Genomic DNA, 27,620 nt, shown 5'->3' on the forward strand with positions numbered 1-27,620 from the left:
GTAACAAAATCAGGCAAATTGTAGTATATACGGGAATCTCAGCTACAGTAAACTGAAGGAAAAAGGTGTGTGCATATGTGTCTTAGTTAAGGTTTCTATTGCTGTAAAGAGACACCATGATCATGGCAACTCTTATTTTTTATTGATTTTTGTTGAGCTCTACATTTTTCTCGTCTCCCCTCCCTGCCTCTCCCCTCCCTTTCAGATCTCCCCCAAAAGTCCCCATGCTCCCAATTTACTCAGGAGATCTTGTTTTTTTCTACTTCCCATGTAGATTAGATCTATGTATGTCTCTCTTAGTGTCCTCATTGTTATCTAAGTTCTCTGGGATTGGGATTTGTGGGCTGGTTTTCTTTGCTTTTTGTTTAAAAACCACTTATGAATGAGTACATGTGATAATTGTCTTTCTGGATCTGGGTTACCTCACTCAAAATGATGTTTTCTACCTCCATTCATTTGCCTGCAAATTTTAAGATGTTGTTATTTTTTTCTACTGTGTAGTACTCCATTGTGTAAATGTACCACATTTTCCTTATCCATTCTTCAGTCAAGGAGCATTTAGACTGCTTCCAGGTTCTGGCTATGACAAACAAAGCTGCTATGAACATAGCTGAGCACATACTTGTGGCATGATTGAGCATCCTTTGGATATATACCAAAAAGTGGTATTACTGGGTCTTGAGGAAGGTTGTTTCCTAATTTTCTGAGAAACTGGACCATGGCAACTCTTATAAATAAAAAAAAAAACATTTAATTAGGGTGACTTACATTTTCAGAGGTTCAGTTCATTGTCATCACAGTGGGACATGTCGGCATGCAGGCAGACATATGCTGGAGAAGGAGCCAGGAGTCCTGCATCTTTGATCCGCAGGCAACAGAAAGTGAACTGAGGTACTGGGTGTGGCTCGAGCATCTGTGAGACATCAAAGCTCACTCACACACTTCCTCCAACAAGGCCATATATATTCCAGCAAAGCCACATCTCCTAATAGTGCTGGTCCCTATGAGTTCATGGGGATCAATTACATTCAAACTACCACAGTGTGCACCTGTGTGAGTATATAAACGTTTGCAGACCTCCAACCATGCAGTAGTGTTAACCCACCGAAAGCGAAGTCAGCTAACTTAAAAAATTGGAATATACTAATAATTTCTGGGATTTATGTAGCATTTTTAAATGGTGAGATAACATACATGAACTCAATCATTTACAAACATGAATGGGGTGACTGCTGTAGACTTGGTTCCATCTCCAACTGAGAAGATGACCTCACCAATAAAGTCCTTGACCCTCAGATCTCTGTGAGTTCCAGGCCAGCCTGGTCTACAATGTGAGACCCTGTAGATAGACAGACAGACAGACGATGGACGGACGAACGGACGGACAGACAGATACAGTTCCTGCCCTTGTGGTATTTGCCTCTTAGGAGTTGCCACTGGGGAGGGAATGACAAAGACAGGCAAGATCAGAAGAAAAATATTAATGCTATCTGTATTTTTAATTTTTAATAACATGAGGGAAACTACTATTTGAATAATTTAAAGGTTTTTTTTAGAGTTTTCATTAAAAAGTAACTTTGGGGCTGGAGAGATGAGTTAAGAGAATATACTGCTCTAACAGAGGACCTTGGTTTCCAGTCCCCACGCTGCGTGGCTTACGGTCACCTATAACTCCAGCTCCTGGGCATCTGATGCCTCTGGCCTCCATGGGCACATTCACACATATGAGCACATGAAAATACACACTTAAAAATAAAATAAATCTTTTTTTAAAAAAAAAAGATACTGTTGCCTCGGGAGTATTGACTCTTCTACCAAACCACTGTTTATTTTTAATAGTTTTACATACATAAGTGCAAAGAGTTAGAAGAACGGAGCTTGACTGTTTCCACAGAATGACAGCTGTTTAAGAATGGGCAGGTTTCCCCTGATTTATATCCTGTGTGCACATGAACATAATCCCATCCCATAAACATGCACAATCTTTATGTTTTATGTATCAACACAAGAGACCAAATTAAATTCTTTAAAAAAAAAATACAGACAGACACCATGGAGAGGATCCTCACGACTGTATCAAACGGTAAGAACTGCAGCTGCTTTAGAGATCAGTACTCATCTAGGGGTAACTTCACCTCCAAGGGACAAGCAGCAAATGCTGGGGGGAAGGAATCAGCCACTCTTGATGAACAACAGCCCAGGGATGCTGTTAGAGTCTACAATGAGGAGGTCCATCAGACTAAAAGACAAACAAGAACTGCCCACCCAAAACACCCAAGTCCTGAGATAGGAGAAAGCCTGTTACAGATAAAGAAACCACCTGCCAAGGTTGTCCAGATAGCATAGGATGGTCATCACACTTGCAAGTACATTACCTTCCATGGCAAAGGGGAAGAAGTCAAGTTGGAAATGGGCTTAAGGTTCCTTGTCCATTAGACCTAAAGTAGGCAGATAAGTCTAGATTAGCCAGTAGACCCAGTGTGATCACTAGGGTACTTATGAATAAGGAGGGTCTATGCCACAATACCACTGAGGACGGTCAAGACTGACTGCTGACTTCCAAGCTGAGAGGATTTGTTAACCCCAAAGCCTAGCTCTTAACCACTAAACTAGAAGAGGGGGAAGTCTAATCATCCAGCCCAGGGAGAATCACTGGTAATATCTTAGAATTATACAATAGTACAGATTTATACTGTAATATCTTAGAATTATACAATAGTACAGATTATACTGTAAGCTTTTGCTATGCCAGCAAACATTAGTCTTAAAAAAACTAATTTACATCAATTATGCAATAGTTCATGATCCCTTAGCCAAGCTGCCTCTTTTGTTTATTCAATTGTTTTCAATTCTATAGCATCACAAACAACCCTGCAATAACGTCTCTTGCTGGAATTTTTAATGTATCTTGGGTTACAATTGTGGCTATAATGACATTTAGGTCAACAACGGATCCATTTACAACAGTAGTCTCCTAAGATGATATTGTCTAGTGATATTGTAGTTGTCAGTTTGTATACTATGATCTCACAATAATGAAATCATCTGACATCCCATTTCTCAAATCAACTACAATTGTTTAAAAAAAATAACCTAGGCTAGAGAGGCAGCTCAGCAGTTGAAAGCCCATGCTGCTCTTGCAGGGTACCTGAGTTCAGATACCAGAACCCATGTCAGGTAGGTACTTTTTGGGAGGGCATGTGTGTGTGTTATGCATGCATGAGTGTATGTATGTTCCTATGTGTGAAGGGGCGCCTATAGGAGTGTGTAGCACTTACCTATTGGAGGCTAGAAGCTGCCGGTGAGTATTTACCAGCTGAACCAACTCCCTAACTTCTGGTGTCTCTCTCTCTCTCTCTCTCTCTCTCTCTCTCTCTCTCTCTCTCTCTCTCTCTCTCTCTCTCTCTGAGACGGAGTTTCTCTGTATAACAGTCCTAGCTGTCCTGGAACAAGCTCTTGTAGACTAGACTGGCCTCAAACTCACAGAGATATTCCTGCCTGTGTCTCCCAAGTGCTGGGATTAAAGGTGTCGACCACCACTGCCTTGTAACCCTGGGCTCTTAATAGATACTCCAAATGGCTTTCCAAAAGGCAAGCACAGAAAAGAATCTGCTTTATCAGCTTTTAACAACTGGAGGGGACCTAAAAGCTAGGCATAGTGATCAACACCTGTATTCCCAGTCTTTGGGAGGAAAAGGCAAGATGATAAAGTTCAAAGTCACCCTCCATTACATAGCAAACTCCAACTACCCAGACTACATGTGATCTTGTCCAAAGAATCATTTGAAAAATAAAAAAATAATACTTATTAGGACTGAACAGATGGTTCAGAAGCTAAAACAAAGTTAGCTGAGCAATTATGAGGGCCAGAGCTCAGATCCCAGCACCCATGTAACTTGCCCAAGACAGAGTCTCACTATGTATCCATGGCTCACTAGAATTCACTGTGTAGACCAGCAGACTGACCTCAAATTCACAGAGATCTGCCTGCCTCTGCCTCCCAAACTGCTAGGATTAAAGGTGTACACCACATGCTTGGCAATCAACACCTTCTTCTAGCCTCCACACAGGCACCCAAATCAATATACAAAAATAAAGGTTCTTTTAAAGCAGCGTTAGTGTGCCGTTCTTTGATTAGTAAAAAAATTAAACATTGGGGCTGGAGAGATGGCTCAGTGGTTAAGAGCTCTCCCAAAGGACCTGAGTTCAATTCCCAGCAACCACATGGTGGCTCACAACCATCTGTAATGAGATCTGGTGCCCTCTTCTGGCCTGCAGGCAGAGCACTGAGAATACTGTATACATAATCAATAAATAAATCTTAAAAAAAATTAAACATTTTCCACATGTGTGTGTATATCTTTATTCATCTACAAACTGAATAACCCCATGTTCTCGTTGATTTCAATAGATATATTTTAGAAAATACATTTGGGAAGAAATATTTTTCTAAGTATTTGGTTTTGTTGCCTTTTAAAATTTTGGTGTTGTTAATGTTTTACTGCTTTTCTTTGTTATCAAACCTTTTGATTTTTCCACTGCTATTTTATTCATGGTCTAATTCAGAGGTTCTCAAACTTCCTAATGCTGTGACCCTTTAACAGAGTTCTTCATGTTTTGGTGATTCCCCAATCACACAATTATTTTTGTTGCTACTTCATAACTGTAATTTTTCTATTGTTATATTGTAATGTAAATATTTTTGGAGATAGAGATTTGGCAAAGGGGTTGAGACCCATGGGTTGAGAACCGATGTTCTAAATGGTTTAGAAGAAACACCCCCACACACATCCCAGTTCAGAGAAAGAATAAGGATTTGCATGCGCTTCTTCTCAAACAGTTTAATTTCTTTTAGTTTTCTGTTTCATTTGTTTGTTTGTTTTTCGAGACAGGGTTTCTCTATAGCTTTGGAACCTGTCCTGGAATTAGCTCTTTTGAACCAAACTGGCCTCAAACTCACAGAGACCTGCCTGCCTCTACCTTCTGAGTCCTGGGATTAAAGGCATGCGCCACCATCGCACAGCTAAACAGTTTAATTTCTTAAACATAACTCTTTAATTAACAACTTCATTCTAGCCATGAAATGTTAACCATGAAAGCAAAGTTCTGCAGCTTGTTGTTCATTTTTGAGACAGGGTCTCTACACAGGCAGTTTCAACTTGTGGGCCAAACCCCTTTGGGGATTGAACGACTCACAAGGGCCACCTGAGGCCATTGTAAAACACAAATATTTACATTATGACTCATAACAGTAACAAAAAAATATAATTCTGAAGTAGCAATGAAAATAATTCAATGTTTTGGGGTCATTACAACATGAGGTTGCAGCATTAGGAAGGTTGAGAACCACTGCTCAAAATACCCCTGGCTGTTATGGAACTCACTATGTAGACCATACTGGACTGAACTCTCAAAGATCTACTTGGTTCTGCAGGGATTAAAGTCTTGGGCCACCACTCCTGTTAAAGTTTGGCAACTTTTAAATGCTGTAGACAGGTGGAAATGTTCAATTACAATCCAAGAGAGATTTACACAAAAGGAAGTCTGAACACTGACACTAAATTACAGACACAAAGGGAAAAGGGGTCACTATGGGGTCCTCAAGCAAGCATCTCCTCTCCATCAGCTCACACTTCAGTCTTCTCTCCTGAACATCTGGGTACATGATGATCTGAACTCAGGTCCTTTGGAAAAGCAGTACACACTCTTAACTACAGAGCCAGTTCCCCGCCTATCTCATTTTAAGTGATGGGATCTCACTACATACTCCCATTGTAGCCCCAAACTCCTAGTTTCATAGGTTATCCCTGCCTCAGCCTCCTAAGTAGCTGAGACTATAGGTCTACACCCCATGCCCAGCAAAAAATTTTATTATTAAAGTTTCAAAAGATTATCATAAAAATAAAAAAGGTAGGCATAGCCAGAGGGTGGTGGCACACACCTTTAATCCCAGCACCCAGGAGGCAGAGGCAGGAGGATCTCTGAGTTTGAGACCAGCCTGGTCTTCACAGTGAGTTGCAGGACAGCCAGGGCTACACAGAGGAAACCCTACCTCAGAAAAACAAAACAAAACAAACAAAAAGCCAAGCATGGTAACGTGTTGATAATCCCAAGATTACAAGAACTAAAAGCAGAGGAATCCGATGCTAAATGTCACCCTTAGCTATACACTCAGCCTGAACAACAGGAGATCCTGTCTTAAAACGAGGAAAGGAAGGAATGACCAATCAACCAACCATTGCCTTCATTCTCTCTCCCAGTCCCATGCCATCTCCAGGCTCCCAAAGGAGCACTGTCCTACACCTTACTGTCTTTCATCCATTATGTGTTTCTGTGATGTATATACAGAGGCCAGAGGACAACCTTGGGTGTTTTCCCTCAAGACAGGGTATCTCATTAGACTAAAGCTTGCCGATTTGGCTACACTGGCTAGCCAAAGAGACTACAAGCATGCGCCACGATGCTCAGAGCTGCAGTTTTGTTTTTGATGTGGTGTGTGTGTGTGTGTGTGTGTGTGTGTGTGTGTGTGTGTGTTATGTGGGTTCTGAGGATGGAACTCCAGTTCTTGTACTCTAAAAGTGCCCTATTGTTCTGTTGACCGAGTTATCTCAACCACCCACCCCTTTAGTCTTCTCTCGAGTTGTACCACATGTGTTTGCCATTGAGTAGCACTTTGTTTTGTGTCAATTGGTTACAAATTAACTAGTTGTTTACAACTTAGTTAATTGGCTACTAGGGCTCCTGAAACCACCCAAAACCCTACTAGTGACATTAAACTTCTTTATTGGTTTGTTATGCTGGACCCAGAACAGAGATCAAGAACAAACCAAAGGTGCAGAATGTGTCAAATGGAGGAACACGAGTCAAATAATTCCAAGATAACGCTGAATAGAGTATTCTAAGGTTTTTCTTTATTAAAGGGGAACTCACGGATCACAGGAAGGAAACAGGAATGGGGTCCCACATCCAGCGTAGCTTGCAAGTAGAAGAGAGGGAGCTGGGAGGGACCATGGTTTTTGGGTACCCTAAGTCACGCCCCAACCTGGTCCAGCCTCTTAAAGGCCATTAGCTAAAGGAGGTTCCCACCAGCCCCCTAAAATTAATAGTTAATATCTTGGCAAAATGGAAACGCCACACAATTCACTCTTCTCTAATTGTATCTCCATCATTTGCCCCTATGCTCCTGGTGCCACCTTTTCTCGTGTCGCTATAATTGACTCATTAATACTGCTCAACAGGATCCATTGAATAAACGTCTCAGAGTTTATTTATCCATTCCACTGCCGATGAACATTTGAGATGTTTCCTGTCTGGAGCAATTAAGAATAATGCTGTGTGAACAATGGTAACAACCTTCTTGGGGTAGGATGTGTATCTCCATAAAATTTACCCATCTTAAGTAGTCTATAAATTCATAACAGTTGTGCAAACCTCACCACCACTGAGTCTGGGAACACTCATCGCTCACAGAAGGTCCTTCATGCCTGTTTGCAGTCAACCCCACCTGCCGTAGACCACCTAGAAATTCCACATAAGCAGACTCAGACAATAAGCAGTCTTTGCATCTAGCTCCTTTCCCAGTGCATCAGTGCGGAAGAGTGTTCCATTCTGTGCCTTGTGGACCAAAGCCAAGTAGGTAAAAACTTGGTTGGATTTCAGGTTTTGGCCGAGAGATGCTGAGAATGTGTGTGTGCAAAGCTTTGTGGGGACCTGTATTTTCATTTCTCTGGGAGTAGAATTAGAGGGACAGAGAGTAATTTATGTGTTTTATTTTGTTTTGTTTTGTTTTTAATTTGAGATACACTGTATCCCAGGCTGGCCTCAAATCTATGGTTTTTCTGCCTCAGCCTCCCCAGTGCTGGGACTGCAGATGTATATACCATTAGGTCTGGTATACTGTATATTTTTTTTCTCATTTTTGATGCGCTGGAGATGGAACCCTGAGCTCTGCTTGATCACAAAGTGCTCTACTACTAAACTATACCCACAGCCGGTGTCTAACATTTTTACAAACAATGTAACCGGCAGGTAGTTCTTCAGTTACTATTCTGCACACTGCTCATACCAAAGGGCTCTAAATAAACTTGTTTTCCAAAGTGGCTCAGCCATTTAGCATTCAACACTTATGTCAGAGCAGGAGTAAAGATGAGGGGGGGGGAGGAAGATGGTCCCTTTACGAGGTGCATGAAGAGGGTAGTGAGGCTGGATGTGCGGAATTCTAAATGAAGTTTAGGGGTACTAGGGTTTAGAGAAACACCACCACACCCAGCTGTAGAATGCTGGACTTGTTTTTAAGCTACCCAAACCCAATGTTAATGTCTGTGAAATAGGTACCAGGCTTGGCTGCTAGAAAAGGAATTCAGAACTGTTTTGAGTTCAAAGTAGGCACTACCAGAGTTTGGAACCCTCAACCTCTCATAACCATTACTATAAACCCCATAGACCAGGGACATCAGTTCTTCAACCTATTTACTTCGTGCATAGTCTGCTTTAAACACAACTGGGAACTCCAGATCCTAAAAACAAAAAGCAAAAACAAAAAAAAAATATGTAACTAAGAGAAATGCCCACTCACTTAACCCAAATCCTCATCAATGGACAAACATCCAGACTGCATTTACACAGATCTGCTTTTGGGGACTGGAGGACCTCTCTAACTCAGATTAGGATATTCCCGTGTTTTCTCTGTCCCCACCTGCCACAATGTGTTACTGCCTGGCTCCACACCCTTAGTTAAATCCCTTAAGTCCCCAGAAACACTTCGAACACTTAAAGGGGCAAAAGGGACACAGGTAAAAGAACCTTTGGAGCAAGAAAGACACAGGTGCAAGGCTCAGAGCTGACACTTATCAGGTAAACCTGAGCACAAGGGAAACTAAAGCCCCTGGGCTACATGGGAGATGGTATCCAAGGCAAGGAGTGAGAGAAGAGATGCCCTGATCTGATTCTCCTGATTCTCTTCCAGCCCTTGTCCACATACACAGAATCCTGACATAGTGCAAGGCAAGGTGACCCACACCGTTAATCCCAGCACTCAGGTGGTAGAGGCAGGAGAATCCTGACTTAGAGGACCAGCCTTGGCTACATAAACATCAAGTTCCAGGCCAACCTGAGCTGCATAGTTAGACCTTAACTCAAACAGGGAAAAAGAAAGAGAGGGAGGGAGGCAGAGAGGGAGCACAGAAGGGGGGACTCTGACACAGATGTCACCTCTGTCTGACCAGAACAAAGCATCCTTTTAGACAAGTGACAAATAAATTTTCACAGGACCACAAAATTCCAGTGGAGAAGTAAAGCCAGCTGTAAGTAAGAGGATCCGACTCAAGCACCCCAACCACAAAGACATTTAATTATGTCATGTAACAAGTCACCAACAAAAATGTAACCACAGCTTTTTAAAATAAGCCTTTCCAGTAACCCACCATGGTGTCAGCTTTATCCTGAAGCCTCATTACCTCCAGCTCCATAAATGAGTCGAGGAAGGGATTTCCTGGTACATACTGAGTTTTTGGATTTTGTTATATGAAAATTTGTTTTGAGACTTTCATATGTGAGTGCTGTATTTATATCATTTCCTCCCTTCCTGTCCTCCCTCCAGCTTCTGTGTCCCTTTTTATTCTCGTTCTTTTTTGTTTCTTTGTTTTTTTTTTATTTTTTAAATCAGGTCTCATTATGTAGACCATACTGGCCTTGAACTCACAGAGACCCACCTGTCTCTGCCTCCAAAGTGTTGCTTCTATGTGTGTTAGAACTGACACTAGGGACCAGACAATCTATTGGGTTCTTGCCTGGAGACGACTTCCTCTCTCAGCAACCATTACTTAACTGTAGTTCTTCCTCTAGGGATGAGAGCTTGTGAAATTTTCCCCATTCACATTGGCATTTCAACTGCTGTTGTCATTTTTTCAGGTCTTATTTCAGCAACCACACTGCTAAGATTTCATGGACACAGCTTCCTATCATATGTAGAAAACACTATCTCATTGAGACATCCTGGTCCTCTGCCTCTTATAATCTTCCTGCCCTCTCTTCTGCGAGGTTCTCTGGGCCTTAGTTTTAAGGGTTTTGTCTTAAGTATGGAGAAAACTCCTTCCTAAGAACCCTCTTACAGATATCTGCTTACATCTCAAGTTCAAGGGCTACAGCTAGATCACCAGCCTTCTCACTCAGTGGGAGCCATAAAAGTGAGGTATCTCTGCTTGCCTTAGACCTATCCCAAGTTACAAGGTGAGGGTGGGACACAGAATTAGGAAAGCAGGGCAGGGTGGCTGCCATTTTCCCTGAGGAGCCCCTTCAAGGCTCACAGGAAGGGACTGGGGCCCAGAGACCTTAAGTCTCTCATTCAAAGCCCCACCAGAGCCTAGTAAAGTCACTTCACCCAGGGGTGTCTCTGCCACGTCCAGCTCTATGACTTCACAGGGCATGAGCATTAAGCAAAAGTTGGCCAGAGGTGTGGCAAGGCTAAGGTCAAGGTCCTCCAAACAGATCCCCCGTGCCTCTCACTGGGCCTGCCTACAAAGCCCACAGTAGGAAAGAGCACTTTGAGGTATTCACCAGAGCCTGGCAAGCAAGCCGGTGAGAACCACTGCCCAACAAAAGCTGTATCTCTAGCTTTCTGGTACCTGGCCAAACTGCCTCATAACCCAGAGGTAAAGTCTGGAGAGGTCATGCTTCAATCCACCCACAGTCTGTGTGCAGCTCAGTTCTGCTACCAACAAAGGAAACAGTCAGGCTAGGAGTGTGTGGAGAAAGGAACACAGCACAAACAGCACCCCCACGCCCACCCTGCCCACCACAGCCTCTGTCCAGCCAGTCAAGCCCACTTCAAAAGGGAGGTGAGACGAGGTCCATGTCCACCTGCCTTCTTTCCTCCAATGTATGAGTATATTTTATTAAAACAAAAACAAAAATTTTCACACTGGTTATTTCTGTCTGCTGCATTCAGACTCTTGGAGAGTGAACGGGCAGTTTAACTTCATGAGATGTACTGGAATATGTCTGTTACCAGTTCCACAGAGAGGGGGGGGGAGGGAGGGAGGGAGGGAGGGAGGGAGGGAGGGAGGGAGAGAGGGAGAGAGGGAGAGAGGGAAAGAGGGAGAGAGGGAGAGAGGAAGAGAGGGAGAGCGTGCACTGGAGAATTCATGGCCAGGCTAAGGCCCACATTCAGTGACAAAAAGTAAATGTTTATTTAGCCCATACCTGGAGCAGCCACCCACTCTAGAGGTTCCAAAGTCACTATTAGCAAAACCTCCCTTTGTATGGAAGCCATGTGTGCACCCAAGGACATTTAAAAGCCTTCATGGTCTTATTTTCAAACTCTCTTTCTGGGTCAAACATCTACTTAACACTCGAGAGTGAGAGTGGCCGTGGGAAGCAGCAACTCATGAAGTTGTGCCCCAGGATACACACGCTCCTTTTACACCCTTCCAGGACCTCTTTCTACCAGCACCCTTGCCTTCGGGCTGCAGGAACTACCCAAGGCGTGTAAACATTTTATCCTTGGGCTGTCAAGATGGTTCAGCAGGACAAAGCACTTGCTTGCAAGCCTGACAGTCAAGGTTCAACCCACACAAAGGTGAAGAAACCTCACTCCTGAAAGTTGTCCTCTGACTTTCAGGCTCATACTGCAGTGTGTCACATGCACTCTCTCTCTCTCTCTCTCTCTCTCTCTCTCTCTCTCTCTCTCTCTCTCACACACACACACACACACACACACACACACGTACACAAGTGGAGAGCAGAGTGGGCACACAAAAACACAATAAAATCGTTTTGTTCTCACTCAACCACAGGAACTAAGAAACATGTGGAGAGCCGGGCGGTGGTGGCGCACGCCTTTAATCCCAGCACTCGGGAGGCAGAGGCAGGCGGATCTCTGGGAGTTCGAGGCCAGCCTGGTCTACAAGAGCTAGTTCCGGGACAGGCACCAAAGCTACAGAGAAACCCTGTCTCGAAAAAACCAAAAAAAAAAAAAAAAAAAGAAAGAAAGAAACATGTGGAGGAAGGCAAAGGGCCTGTCTCTTGTTTGCCTTTCTGGCTCTAGTAGGACCCAAAGGAAGTTGACCAGGTTTAAACTTTGCTTGCTGAAATGTTTCTCTCAGAATAGGGCTAAGAGGAGTCTTCAGAGCTTGAAATCTCTGCATACATTGAAAGTATGCAGACAGCGTAGACACATGTACAGAGTGGAATTTTCCACTTACAGAATCATAATCTTCATACCCCTCTGGGGGCCACCGTGCTTGTGGTAAGAGCTCGAGTTCAGTGTCAGCAAACCTGTCAGGCTTCTGTGGGAGACCCACAGCGCTCGAGTTCTTCTGTTTGTTTTTGGTGGGAGAGAGGGAGGAAATAAAGGTGACTTTGAGCCTGAAAGCCAACACAAACTTTAAAAAGGAACCACATTGCCAAGTGCATAGCTTTAGGTCTCTACCAAACACTGGCAGCTAGGGCATGAGAAAGAACATGAAATACATATCTTCAAGCCCTAACTTGACAGTTGGTCAGAACAGATGTCACTTTCTTTCTTTTTTGTTTTATTTTTGTTTTGTTTATCAAGACAAGGTTTCTCTTCCTGTGTAACAGCTCTGGTTGTCCTGGAACTCGCTTTGTAGACTAGACTGGCCTCGGACCCACAGAAATCTGCCTGCTCTGCCTCCCAAGGACTAAGATTAAAGGAATGCACCACCACTGCCCAGCTCAGGTGTCCCTTTCTTGCTTCAGGCCTGATCCTGTACCTCCAGTGTGATTTGTATAGCTCCTTGCAGGCAGGGCCTCAAGCAAAGACAAATCCATCATTCCAACTTATTTCTTTCCAGCTACCCACTGATGATAACACCAACCTAGCCTGAAATATCTTCTGTGCCATGGTATTTGGAGAGGTCACTTGGCCAGGAGTAATGAGGCCAGAGTCCTAATTGTGACTGTAACATAGTCACTGTTTGATCTTCAGGAACTCCATCTCTTCTTGGGGGTCTCATTTTTGTCACCTATAAAGAAAAGATGATCCCAAAGATTCTTCTCATGGCTGATCTGTTTCACCATTCACACATTCATTCTAACATTAACCCAAGCCAGAACCAAGTTCCGAGCATCCCGTGCTAGGCACGGCAAGTCATGTGACTGTGGCTTGTCACCTAAAGCAAGCTGATAGCATTAGGGATCCTACCTCCTCGCTTCCAAGGACACTGTATGGTGCAAAGTGGGAAAAACAAAATCAGCTCTCCTACCTATCTGCCCAGCCAACAAAGGTGTTTTTCTGTCTCTCATCCTAGGTCACGTCACATTTTCAAAGTTTCAAGTTATTTTTTGAAGTTGTTGGTGTTTGCATTTTAAGTTGCCTCTTTCCTTCCTAATAAGTCCTTTATTCTCCAGGGTTTTGCCAAAAAAAAAAAAAGTCACTCATTTCAAAGCATCGGATACACTGTTTTTCAAGTTGCACAGACTCTAGATTTCAATATAAGACCCCAGAAGATGAGCTTCAAGCAAACAGGCCCATAGAAAGAATTTCTGACTCATTCCTCAATACCATCTAAGTATCTTACTGCCCCCAGTTTCTGAACACCTGTTGAACCTGCTATGATTCTCTACCATTTACTTCTGTGAGCTTCCTCCCTGAGCCTCAAAGTTTGTGGGAGGATTCACCCTGTGGAAAGAGCTCCGAAGCGTTGTGCCAAAGGAAGTCACTGGGTCTCTAGTTGGGCTTTGATGGGAGATGGCGCCTAGCTCTGCCTCCCACAGCTTTTCTTGCTGATGACATTGAAAGGCAAGGGGAAATGGTGGTCTCAGACCTAAACTCTCCCCCCCACCCCCACCCCCACCCCTGGTCCAGCCAACGCTGCAGGTGGACACTTGTATCCCAGTGGCTTGGTCGCGATCTGAGTCCACGGCATCTCACTACCCCGCAGAGAGAAAAGCAAGTGTGGCAGTCCCCACACTGGGGCGAAGGCTAGCCCCAGCCACCGCCCCTCCCGGCCCTCTCTGCAAAGCCTCCCCCCACCTCCCCCCCAACACACACACCCGCCGCCCGCCTCCTCCCTGGCTACCACCAATCAGCATCCCGAGCGGCGCTCGCAGAGTCAGGTCGACAGCCATTGAGCGCCGGGGCCCGAGGCGGCGCCTCACCCGCCCCCTCGCAGGATGCCAGGCGCCCCGCAGCTGGAGAGGTGGGCGCAGCGCGCGGGGCGCAGGAGGCGCGCGGGGCTGGAGAGGAGCGCGCACCCGCCTCCGCTCCGCCTCCGTCCGGGGGCGCGGGCGCGGTGGCCCCGGCGGAGGATCGCAGGGGGCAGGGCCGAGACAGAGAGGAGGGGCACTGGGGGAAGCGGGAGCGATAAAAGGAGGCAAGGCTGCCCCACCCCGAGGCAGGCCGGTGGGCAGGCTCTTGCGTCCCTTCCGTCCGGCCTGTGCGGGCGGCGGGGAGGCGCGCGGCCCGCTGCCGGCCCATGGAGGCTTTCCCTTGGGCGCCACGCTCGCCCCGCCGCGCCCGCGCCCCCGCGCCTATGGCGCTCGTGCCCAGCGCCCGCTACATGAGCGCCCCGGGCCCGGTGCACCCGCAGCCCTTCAGCTCCTGGAACGACTACCTGGGTCTCGCCACGCTCATCACCAGGGCTGGAGACCGCAGCTCCCCGCCCTCCTCGTCCCATTGCTCCTCGCACGAAAGGTCCGGGCCCTTGGCGGCGGGGCCCACGCTTGAGCCACCCGACGACGAAGAGGACGACGATGGTGATGAGCCAGGGGCCCGGGACCGCTACCTGGGCAGCGCGCTGGAACTGCGCGCGCTAGAGCTGTGCGCCGGCACTGCCGAGGCCGGGCTGCTGGAGGAGCGCTTCGCTGAGCTAAACCCGTTCGCAGGGCGCGCCGCCGCGGTGCTGCTGAGCTGCACGCCCGCCGCCTCCGCCGCCCCCACGGCCGAGGTGACGCCGCGAGAGGTGCCGGGCCCTGCGTGGGCGGCCGAGCCTCGTCTGCACGCGGCCTCCGGGACGGCCGCCGCACGTCTGCTGAAACCAGAGCTGCAGGTGTGTGTGTTCTGCCGGAACAACAAGGAGGCGGTGGCGCTCTACACCACACACATCCTCAAGGGCCCCGACGGCCGAGTGCTCTGCCCGGTTCTGCGCCGCTACACGTGCCCCTTGTGCGGTGCCAGCGGCGACAACGCACACACCATCAAATATTGCCCGCTTTCCAAAGTGCCACCGCCTGCTGCCCGCCCGCCGCTGCGCAGCACCAGGGACAGCCTGCCCAGCAAGAAGCTGCGCTAGGGCCGGGCTGTGGACACCTGAAGTCATGGTCGCGCCTCCTTTCCCGAGACTCAACTTTGCAAGTGGTCTTCGTTTTGCGGAAGCCGGCGGGGCGCAGCAGTCTCCAGCGGAATGGTCGGGTCTCTGACGTTGAAATCTTGAATTTTGTCTCTAGTTTCTAAAGCGCGCATCCAGAACCGTGAGGACTGAACGAGTATGCCACCGGCTTTAAGTGGCTACTGGAGTTGCTTACTGTATACGTCGGCCTATTTTAGGTGCGCATCATTATGAAATTGTCTCTGATTTGGGATGTTTCGTTTCATGAATGGAGGCACTTTATTAGGTCTAGAGTATTTTTTAATAGCCTCTGAACTTTAGTGTGTAAAACCATTTTATGGAATGTCGGCAAATGTCTATTTTATTGTTTGATGCAATTTATTAACTTTTTAAGTTTGTCCTTACTCTATTTGCAGGTAAAACAATTCAGTACACGTCCCAGTATTAATTTAAGAGGGCATTCCTCATCGTGACTTGTTTCTGTCCTAACTGGGAGGTTTAAAGGCACAATCTGTAGCAGGTAGAATCGTTCTTAACCTTTTATGTATCCGGTATTCTACTGAATTAATAAGTAGCCCTTCCTACCCTTAAAATTAACTGTGCCAAGTCCTAATCATATCATGTTCATATTTGGAAATGGTGCTGTTTAAGAGACTTGTGTATTTATACAGTGACAGTATACGAATACATTAACCTCCCCTGTAACTCCTACTTAGCATTTCCTCTATGCACCATTCCCCAACCTGTCCAATTCTTTATCATGTCTGATGCTAAGATCAGAAAGGAGGAAACCCAAGAACAGTGTTTTAACTCACCTTGATTGTTCCATTTCAGGCTTCCTAAATAGAAAATGGGAAATTATGAAGCAATAATAACCTGAGATCCAGAAGGTTGTACTCTGGGCTGTCTGCCTTCAGATATACAGGTGTGCCAAAATAAACACCATTTAAAGGCTCTAATAATTAGGGTTGGATTCAAGTATCATGACCTTCCTGGTTATGATTCCACTCTTACTGGTCTGCTTCCAGAACCTGATCTTGAGGCAAAAGTTCCTAACCCCTTATTTCCAGTAAATCCATCACATTGAATGCTGGACTATGGCATATAACTGCCATCCAGACAGAAGAGGCAAAGATGGAAGTGAATTAAGATAAACTCAGACATAACACTATCTGAAAATACCAGGCAAGAGTATATAAAACTTCCGGTAGTCAGATTAGCTACAGTACTGAGTAGACTTTCATATGAAACCTAATTTTGACAACTGGCTTCCCATGTACCAGAGAGTGATATAAAAATACTGAATAGCTGTGCACCCTTTTGGTAAAAGGGGGTAGGGGCCACAGGGTACATCATATCATATACAAGGAGAAGGGGTTGATGGAAAGGCATTTTTAGCCAGGAAGAAAATACCCATTGCAGCCCTACAGAATTGCAGATTCCACTCGGCCTGGGCCTAAACTTAAGTAACAAAGCATGTAGTTTCTTGTTCTTTTACTAAAAAATAAACCATTTGTTTTGGGGCAAAGTTTTTCAAGTTAACATAAATTCACATTCTTTCCCCTAACTGGTTTGTTTTTCAAAAACTGAGCATTCTCAAAGGCAAGATCAAGTCATTCAGCTCTTTGAACTTCACTACACATGCCTTGGTGGAACTCCTGAATTTCAAAGAGCACATACCTTACCAAAACCAGGGGTGTTGAGATATGCATTCCTGTTCAGTGGGTGGTACTAAGGCGACTCCCAAAAATGTGCTCACATTAAGTATCTGTTATACTAACAAATGGGGAAATGGCTACCTGAGTTCTATCCCCAGCACCCACATAAAAATATGGGAATGGTGATATGCTTATACTCCCAGTGCTGGTGACGCAGAGGTCAGCCTTGCTAAAAACCCTATCTCATGTTAGGTGGGCTCATGAAGACTATCCCCTCTGAGGCTGACCTTCACATATGTGCACATTTATGTGCAGTTTTGGGTGATTTTTTTTTAAAAGCTATGGTCTTAACCACAGGGAAAGCAGGCTAGCTCCAGGTTTGGAGAACTTCAGATTCAAAGAAACACCTTGTGTGAACAACAAAAAAAAAAATGTGGAATGTGGGGGCTGGACAGATGACTCAGTGGTTAAGAGCATTGCCTGCTCTTCCAAAGGTACTGAGTTCAATTCCCAGCAACCACATGGTGGCTCACAACCATCTGTAATAAGGTCTGGTGCCCTCTTCTGGCCTTCGACATACACACAGATAGACTATTATATACATAATAAATAATATTTTAAAAAATGTGGAATGTGATTGAGGAGGGCACCTCTGACCTCCATGTAACTTATACAAAGAACATGTATACACAAAAACATCCCATACATGTTCTCCACCCTATACTAAGTCAATTTACCAGCTAATTCAAAGTCTTCGATATAAACAAAAAATACTGGTTTTTCTAGTGTTAGAGCTCCAGAGGAAATAGACCCACCACTACCACCAAACCCTTGGAGCCAGGTATGAGCCTTTAATCCTAGCACTCCTGAGGCAGAGGGAGGCTAAGTAATCCTTGCAATGTGATGTGACAATTTATAAAGGTTCTGTAAAGATGTTTACAGTAGAAACTCAAGTTTAGGGCTAGAGATACACTCAGTAGTAGAGCACTTGCCTAGAATGCACAAAACCCTGGGATCAATCCCCATAACAGAGAAGTAAATGAAACTTAAGACCCAAAGCTTAATACAAAACTGTGACAAGGTTGGCTTCTAAGAACACACTGTATCTGGTTAAACCACAAAAGGTACAGCCCTGTAACACCTTTTCCATGAGCACAACAGGCTGTGCTATGCTTTAGCCTGTCTGTCCAAACTTGTTAATTCTAGTGGCTTTCTACTTCCTTGTACTTTATTTTTCCTACAAAATCCTGTTCAGAAGTTAAATAGCTTTGATTAGAACTTTTGTCAGATATATTAAACCAAAACCATGTATTTCAAAACTACCAAATGTATTTCAGATTAATTTTGTTGTTTTAAGCGCCTTGGTAAGAACATTCCCTCCAGTGTCTTGTAGTTCTGTTATAACAGCCAAAATATCTTGGGGAAAATACAACAGATGGAAGTACAGTTTTTGAGACTGTGTCTCACCAGCCAATGCTGACCTGGAGATTTCAGTATCCTTCTGCCTCCCCCAACAAAGTTCGGAGATTACATGTCATGTGGTACTGGTGGTTATTGACTATACCTACACATAGGTTCAAACCCCTTCCTGGTTGGCACCCTATGGGCTGGGCAAGCATGATAAAGATCTTCTGAGGGGCCTCTCTACCTTCAAGAACAGCTACAGGAGCTGTAAGGTTCCATTGTTTACAACTGCCAAAAGCCATAGGGCTCACCTAGAGATTAATCAGCTTTCCTTTAATTTCTTAAATGTATGGAGAGAGCGCTGTGATAGTGGAATCCCACGAGCTAGACCACAGAAGCATCAGCTATTTCTGCCCCTACCCTGTTCTCTGGGTTCTCTCCCAGAACAACAAGAATGCAAACAATGTCTGGAACCCCAGCTAAGCTGCAAAGATAGATCTGCAGGCTACCCCCACCATATGCATTCACCTATATGTAGTTGATTAAAATAACCACTTGATGGGGATTATCTCTGGCATCACAGTAGTGTCTGGCTCACTAGTAAATGCATACATAGGTTACTGTCTCAAATATAACCAATGATCTCCAGGTCTTTTGCATGTTTGAAATTCCAATCCTTGGAAGCACCATACAAAAAGCACATATTCAGTAAGAAGAGCATCAGCTCTCCCTCTTCTGGTCTGACAGCTGTAACAAATTTTTAAACCTTATAATGTATAAAGCCCACCCCCACTCAAAGTTTGTCACACAAACCCCCTACAACTGTTACTTTTTTTTTGTTTTTCCTTTTCCCAACAGATTCTGTGAATGGTAAGAACACTTCACAAACTTGCTAGTTGCTACCATTTACTTTGTGTTTTTAGGTTATTCTTTACTACTAACACTGATAAATTTTAATAGCATTGATAAATTCACAAAACCTCAACTGAATACATGGACTATAACACCATTAACAAATTAACACTAACACCAATTATGTAAGTATTTTATTTATCACTGAAGAAAAAACACAGCAGCAAGTTCTGTGTTGGCTTCAATAAGACCAAATGGTTATTACTCTTTAACACAGCTACCACACTCCAAAATTGAAGTCAACACAGTCATCACTACAAATTACTTGTTGAAATAATCTATCCTGAAGAAAGGAAATTAGGAAAAAATTTAAACAATTCCTCCAAACCACACATTTATAAATATTGTCATATTTAAAATGCTTGAAAGGCATGAATTAGTGGGAAAGCAGTTTTCTTTTGGCAACAGAAAAAAAGAAAGTTTACCAAATGCTCTAGGAACCCAAAGCTGTCCTGTCCGGATCTGCACCTGAGCAGTGCCATGATGACTACAAAATGCTTATACTCACCTCTCTCAAGTAGTCTACAGAAAACCCATTGCAACCAGTGTTTGTAATATATACTGGACTGATCAGAAGCTATAGCCTAAATGTAGTTAATAGTAAATACCCAAGAAAGTATGTCCCCACTAATGATGGGAAAGCTGTCAGATCTGTTGGCTTAAAGGGTTTTCAAATATTTTAACAGAACCTTACCTTATTCCAAATTAATTTGGTATTTCAAAACAAAACAAAAAGATCAATTGTATACCAAGATATAGGTGTTAACACCTGAAGGGTTCATTTTTATTTTTTAGGCTTTTTTTTTAAACAAATGATTGATGAAATAATGCAACACCTTAAATTCCAGAAAATGGCATGGTTTTTCAACCTCCTGTGAATACAGTGCATGATCAATCTATTATATATGATTAATACAAGTTCATGCTTTTTGTGTTATGGTGAGACAACATTAAAGAATTCACTTTAGACCGGGTGAAGCACAAGTATAACCCTTGAATGTGGTCAAACCCATGTGGTAGACAAGTTTGACGCCATCGTCCTGGGCCTAGCGTCGCACTGTTGTCCACCCGTCTTCATCAGTTTCATTCTTAGTACGACGAAGGGGTTCCCTGTCTTTCTCAGCTCTCCAGGACGCTTTCTCTTTCTCACCTTCTCGTTCTCTCTCCCTCTCTCTTGAAAGAGCTGGGGGAGGAACACGACGAGGTAGATCCCGTTCTTCAGTCCGGTCATCTTTCCTGTCATCAGCTCGTCTCCAAGAGCTTGCTAGAAAAGTAAAAAAAATAAAATAAATAAAGTCTAAGTTTGAACTATTTTATTGGTTCAAAATAAACAAGTGAAGCAAAAGAAATGCCCACCTTAAACTATTGAGAAAAATCAACAATGCAGAATCACTTTTTAATTAATTTGTTGTCATTTTAATTATTTGTCCACATTTTAATTTTGTCATTTCTGACAAAAAAAAACCTTTTAAAATATGAACTTGTAGACATAATTGAAAAATTACAAACAGAAATCCTTGACCATAGAAATATCTTAACAGTAGAACACAGGATAAAAACTATCAGAATAAAAATGTCCAATATAGGATTTTTGGCTCTTGAATTTTAGCAAATGAATCATAAAATGTGAGCTTTCAAGTTATAGCTTTAATACTCTTCTGATCCTGATGAGCGAGCAAACTGTTAAAAACCATGTAAGGAAAGCATGGAAGTACAACGGACATCTTAAACTAACTAAAAATACATAAATTTTGTTGTTGTTGTTGCCAAGTGGTGGTGGCAGTGCTCACCTTTAATGCCATCATTTGGAAGGCAGAGGCAGGCAGATCTGAATTCTAGGCCAACCTGGACCACAGATTCTGGGACAGCTAGGGTTACACACAGCCACAACACTGCCTCAAAAAAAAAAAAATCCAAAAACAAGTAGATAAAATTTAAAATATTGTTTAGGTGTTTACAGTTAGGGATGTGAGTGAGTACAGATAACAGCTTTCAGGGAGTGAGTTCTTTTTCTACTATGTAGGTCCCCAGGTCTGACATCAAGTTGCCAAGCAAGAGCTTCACTCACTGAGCCATCTCACCAGCCCCAAAGTGTCTTTACATTTACACACCTGTGTTCATACACCAGGACCTTATAAAATTAATACTTTTCTCTCCAATCTCACCAGTTTCTGCTACTTACTTATCATTTAGTCTGTTGTACACTTGCTTTATACACAAGCTGATAACTAAGTACACTACATGTGCTCTTATTTTCAATGTTCATATAAATCCCAAAGATAATTATATAAAGCCCCAATCCTGCCACAAAACTGTTCATTCCGACCCCCAAAATGTCTCTCTACCTTCTTCTCGCTCTGATCTGAGGGGAGGTCCTCTCCGGTCTCTATCATCTCTTAAATCCCTTCTTTCTCTCAGGTCTCTCAGATCACGACGATCATCTCTTTCCCGACGACGGTCATCCCGGTCTCTATCATCACGGCGACTTGAATCTCGCCAGCTTGAAGATTCTTCTGCTGGTCCTCTTCTCCAGCCACCTTCATCCCTGTAGCCATTTAAAGTAACAAGTTCAGCTCTTGGTAGAATACCTGGGTAATTTCAACACACCAGCCTCATGGGTGGTGGTGCATACAAGTGTGAGGCCAGCCTGACTTACAGAATGAGATCCAGGGTAGCCAGGGCTTCACAGAGAAACCCTGCCTCAAAAAAACAAAAACAAGTATGTGTGGTGCGGGGGTGGGGTGGGAGGGGACGACACGGACACACATAACACACCAAATCTAGTTTATTATTTTGAGGTTTAAACTCCCAACACCTCAGTCTCAATCTGGTATCTAAGGCACCTAGACCACTTCACCTACAACAGCACAACCCATACTCCTAGAGCTAGATTACTAGCCACATGAAGCTGCTGCCTGCCGTTCTGGACAAAATACAGAACTTTACCCACCAGATTTCCTAGAACTTTTACTGCTAATAATAACTGGGTGTGTTGTCAACAGACTATAAATCTCAGCATATGAGTGCTGGATAAAAACTGGAATTCAGGTCATCCTAAGCTACACATTAACACTTCATCTTCTCAAAAACCAACAAGAAAGGATAATTTAAAGACAATTAAGATAATTCATTGCTCTAAGAAACAGGAGCAGTAGACACCCAGACTGGCCCATTTACCTGCTAAACAACCTGCAGGCAGCCAATAAGAGTTAACTTCCCCCCACAGCCCCATTTTTTTTATTTTCTAGATACTCTGTTTATCTAAATGGTATTACTTATCAAAAATGATTTGGAGTGCATAGCAAAGTGTAAGAGAACTACAAGTAGGGTAATTCCAACCTGGGTCTTCTGAAGCGATCCTCCCGGTCTCCATCTCTCTCTCTGTCCCTTTCTCGTTCAGGGTCCTTGTCGTTCTCCTCTCGATCTTGACTGTCTCTATCCCTCTCTTTGTCTCTATCCCATTCACGTTCTTCTGATGGTCTTGATTCTCGTGGTGGACCCCAACTCTCTTCTCTAGCCTTTTCTTTCTCTCTCCATCCACCTATTTTATAAAAAGAAGCAATTTTATTTTTAACAGATTAGCAATTGTATGTGTGGTGCTGGGGATTTAATAAGACCTTATGCATGCTAAGCAAGTTGTCAATATCAACTGAGCTCATCCCTGGCCTTTATGAAGGTATCTTAACATTAATTCATCATCCTAAGCAAATTGAAGATACTCTTATTCCAGTAAGAAAATTAAAACTAGGGGGCTAGAGAGATGGCTCAGAGGGTAAGAGCATTGCCTGCTCTTCCAAAGTTCCTGAGTTCAATTCTCAGCAACCACATGGTGGCTCACAACCATCTGTAATGAGGTCTGGTGCACTCTTCTGGCCTGTAGGCATACACACAGACAGAATATTGTATACATAATAAATATATATTTAAAAAAAAAAGAAAATTAAAACTAAATCCATATGTATGCCATATATATATATATATATATATATATATATATATATGGCTGGTCATTAGCATTTTTCTAAATTATGTATCTATAGGAAGTTTAAACAGTCTCGATGTAATGTTTCATAAAATAATAGATTATCAAATATTTCTTGTTGTGTACATTGCCAGCATAAAAATCTGTTCTAATTGTATTACAGGATACTCAGTTAAGCAGAAAACTTCAGAGTTTCCTGGGAATAACTACCCCAATCATGAATTTATACTCTGTAATATTTTATCAATGACTCCTATTCCTGTCCTGTGACATTTACCCCACCATCCAGTTACAAAACAAGGGTAAATGCTTTGATTCTGCCTGGTGTTTTGTCTCACTGGTGCATTATAGCTACAAAGCTCATCACCACTGTACCTTACTTTCGTATCAGTAAGTGAGTAACAAGCTACAGACTTAAATCCCACTTATATTAACTTGCTTAATTAAGTCAATCCTAACTATTATCAAATTCTTGAATTTTCTGTTCCAAAGACAGGGTCGCTCTATGTAGCCCTGGCTGTCCTAGAACTTACCATGGAGACCATGCTGGCCTTATTTTCAGAGATCCTCCTGCCTCTGCCACCAGAGGGTTGAGATTAAAGTGTGTGTCATCACACCCATCCCACTTGCAAATAAATATTTATAATCTCAAATTAATACTTGTGGCAATTTTCTAATTACTCAGTTCAGAAAGAAAATTAAGTTATCTTCTGACATATGTAATACCAGCTCAGGTTTGTAGCACTCTGACTCATAGAATCAGCTTCTTTAACTATAAAAAATGTCCTTTTAAAGGTCTGCTTATTTAGTACTATGATTTTTTTTTTACTCTACTATTCAAATGACCACAAGAATAGGCTGAAGTATGGTCTCAAATTTAAGGGGAAATGCATGTGTTAAGACAAACTTTGTTCAATCATCAGTTACCAAAACTGCTGGCCATGGATTCACTATTTCAAATCAGTACTTTTGAGTAAAGTAGATTTAAACAGAAACACATCAAGAGACAAATTATATGTTGATGGATGGCAGAATAGAAAGGCATCTAAGCTTGTATTTCTTGTAGGATTTCTCAGTATTCACAGCAACTTTATAGGACACATCACAATTTACTAAGAACCTACCATACTGCCAATCTCATTTTACACAAAGCATGGAAATCTAAGGTCACATAGTTCAACATGGAATATGGCCAAGATTAGAAAAGATAAAAAGGTTTGCCACAGAAGTCACAACTAGTAAAAGCAAAAAAGGTGATAATTAGATCTAAACACAGGAAGGACCATTCTGGGTACTGCAAAAAGGAACTGGGAGTGGGGGAAAATGGCAGAAGCCAGTTAGCAGGGCAAGAAGAGTCAAAGGACATATACTCAATTTCAATCAGAGGGAACACAAAAGTTGGTGGATTTAAGGGTCCTCAAAAGGCAGACTGAAAAGGGCTGGAAAGAACACTCAGTGATTAACAGCACATTCTGTTCTTGCAGTTCAATTCCATATACCCATGTCAGGAGGCTCTAATTGCCTTCACTCTGCCTCACGGACACCTGCATTCACGTGTACACACCCGCACAGAGGCAATTTTAAAATGAGATCCTGAGTATGATCCCAGGGTGGACTGGACAAATGAGAGTAATTTTCATTTAAAAATTATTGTACAGGCATTTGGGAAAAAAAAACCTACCTACATTTTTTTAAAAAAGATATAGTACAACTGTCATTTAGGCCTACAATTTCATTTTTTTACCCACCAAATTCCACAAAAGCATCTAATTTTTTAAATATGAAGTCTTACCTGGCTTGACAAATGGTCTCCAAGGACCAGGTCTTGCATCATCACCCCGTCTGGGAATCCTATCATCGTCCATATTTCTCCAAGGCCCCCGGTCATCATCCGCACCTCTCCTGGGAATCCTATCATCATCAGCATTCCTCCACGGTCCTCGGTCTTCATCTAACCCTCGCCTGGGACCCCGGTCATCATCCATGCCCCTCCTGGGACCCCTGTCATCATCAGCACTACGCCAGGATGACCGCTCTTCATCAGCACCTCCTCTTCTCGGTCCCCGGTCCTCATCCATCCCACGTCTAGGTCCTCTGTCCTCATCTGCTGTACGCCAGCTTCCTCTGTCATCATCCAGTCCTCGTCTGGGAGGTCTGTCATCATCCAGTCCTCGTCTGGGAGGTCTGTCGTCATCCAGTCCTCGTCTGGGAGGTCTGTCATCATCCAGTCCTCGTCTGGGAGGTCTGTCGTCATCTGTGTGACGCCAGCTGCCCCTATCATCATCACCAATTCGCCTGGGAGGTCTGTCATCATCTGCATTACGCCAGGAAGGACGGTCATCATCTGTTCCTCTACGAGAAAATCTATCTTCATCGGGACGTCTAGGCCCTCTGTCATCATCCAGGCCACGCCTGGGGATGCGATCATCATCTGGTCTAAGAGAAGATTCTCTCTCTTCATCATCTCCCAAGCGCCTCAGTCGATCCTCATCTCTCCTGTGAGGTCTCTCATCATCCCGAGTTTCTCCACGTCTCCAGTCCCTAAGGAGCAATAAGGTACAAGCTTTAAAAGCAAATTTTTTCAGAAAGCATATGGATCCTTGATTTCACTCATTCTTCTAAATCACTAAGTCTAAATTCATTAATTCTGGTCCTTTAAAAATGTTTTTCAAATAAAAATTATACAAAATCCAGTACCTTAGCAGACAAGATCCTGAAAACAATTATCTGTGCCTTCCCAAGAGCACCTTGTCAAGTTCTATATCTTTTACAATGAACTTTTGCATAAATAAAGCACTATTCCTACCAATAGTTATTACCATAAAAAATAGTTCAAAAACTAAGCATGTAGTGTAGTGGTAGAGTGCTTGCTATACTAAACTATAACCTTTGATTCTATCTCCCAGTATTACAAAGATTAAAGAATATATTAAAAAACAAAAAACTGTTCAACCTTCTTTGAAAAATGTTATAGACAGCTCTTTTTGGGGAGAGGTTTTCTGTGAAGTCTCAGATGTCCTGGGAACTCACTCTAGAACAGGCTAGTCTGAAACTCAAGAGATTCACCTGTATCTCTGTCACCCAAGTACTGGGACTAAAAGTGTGTGCCACTACAACACGACACATTTCATTCTTATTCTTTGAACTCAGTGCTATTGGGATCTAATGGTATTTCTCAAGATTTATATGGATCAGTCATCAGAGCAATGTTGAAGGAAAAAACAACTATAAAGAAAAGTCGCATTATCCAGGCATAAACTGCAAATCCAACACTTGGGAAGTAGAAATAAGGAGTTTCAAGGTTATATTAAAGCTACACAGGACCATGACCTTGGTTCAAATAATAGATGGATTTGCATACCATCCTATAATCCCAATCTGATTTTTTAAAATCTACATACCAGGATCCAAGACAAGGCACACTGTTCTCATGGTTCCACTTACTTCTCTGGCGGGCCTCTCCTCCACTCAGAGTCAGCTTCTGGTCCTTTCCTCCATGTGCCTTCTGAATCTCTATCTCCCCACCGAGAGTCCTGCACCCACAAAGCAAAGAGGCATCATAGTAATGAAAGTTACAATGCCAACTACTAGAGTTGTAGCAAGCATTTCATGCTTTCATTAAATAACCTCAAGATCCTAAAAAAAAAAAGTCTGGTTGAAGGAGGATGCACAACTCTAACTTCATCATCACTTGGACGGTCAACAGGATCAGGAACCTTTTAAAAGCCAGCCTTGGTTGTCTAAAATCCTCTCCTTTCACAAAAATAAAAAACTAAGGACTGGAAAGAGCTCAGTTCCCAGCAATATCAGATGCGTCACAATTTTACCTGTAACTCCAGTTCCAGTGAATCCAACAATTCTGTGGGCACCTGCACTCATGTGCAGAGAGTTGTGAGCTGCCATGTGCCCACATGCACATAACTAAAAATAATCATTTAGGAGGCTGAATAGATGGCTAAGCAGTTAAGAGCACTGGCTGCTCTTCCAGGGGTCCTGAGTTCAATTCCCAGCAACCACATGGTGACTCACAACCATCTATAGTGAGATCTGGTACCCTCTTCTCACATAAAGTCATACATGCAGATAGAGCATTCATATACATAAAATAAATCTTTTTAAAAAAATCATTTAAAAAATTAGAAAAAATTAATCGATAGACAGTGTTTGGTTTAAAGGGTAAAGTTGCTGAAGCACAAGTATACAGCTGAAACTGTGAAAAGGGTTTGTCAAGTATGTTCCCTTTGGCTCTCAGTAATAAGTATAAACCAAAGGAAGCTGAGACAGAAGAGCAGATTTAAGGATCACATACGCTATCATTATGAAATCTAGAAAAGGTCTGGAAGAAAGTCTAGAAGGATATTATGACTGGAGACATAG

General features: G+C 43.2%; 2 protein-coding genes across 3 annotated transcripts in view; one reads left to right on the forward strand and one right to left on the reverse strand.

Moving 5' to 3' along the window:
• Window positions 1-14,290: 14,290 nt before the first annotated feature.
• Nanos1 (nanos C2HC-type zinc finger 1) lies at window positions 14,291-15,377 on the forward strand. Its single transcript, XM_075974577.1, has one exon. The coding sequence runs from the start codon at window positions 14,436-14,438 to the stop codon at window positions 15,249-15,251; it is 816 nt and encodes a 271-aa protein (XP_075830692.1). The 5' UTR covers window positions 14,291-14,435; the 3' UTR covers window positions 15,252-15,377.
• A 4,000-nt stretch (window positions 15,378-19,377) lies between these two features.
• The window catches only part of Eif3a (eukaryotic translation initiation factor 3 subunit A), a 29,829-nt gene continuing 21,586 nt past the window's right edge, over window positions 19,378-27,620 (reverse strand). For both annotated transcript variants that reach the window (XM_075974570.1, XM_075974571.1), the window contains exons 18-22: window positions 26,688-26,776; window positions 25,036-25,784; window positions 22,601-22,802; window positions 21,607-21,806; window positions 19,378-20,525 (exon numbers count right to left, since the gene is read on the reverse strand). In XM_075974570.1, coding sequence (XP_075830685.1) covers window positions 20,308-20,525; window positions 21,607-21,806; window positions 22,601-22,802; window positions 25,036-25,784; window positions 26,688-26,776 — 1,458 coding nt within the window. In that variant the 3' untranslated portion in view covers window positions 19,378-20,307. The remainder of the gene's footprint in view (window positions 20,526-21,606; window positions 21,807-22,600; window positions 22,803-25,035; window positions 25,785-26,687; window positions 26,777-27,620) is intronic.

The sequence above is a fragment of the Microtus pennsylvanicus genome, chromosome 5 (assembly GCF_037038515.1).
Source record: "Microtus pennsylvanicus isolate mMicPen1 chromosome 5, mMicPen1.hap1, whole genome shotgun sequence".
Lineage (NCBI taxonomy): Eukaryota > Metazoa > Chordata > Mammalia > Rodentia > Cricetidae > Microtus > Microtus pennsylvanicus.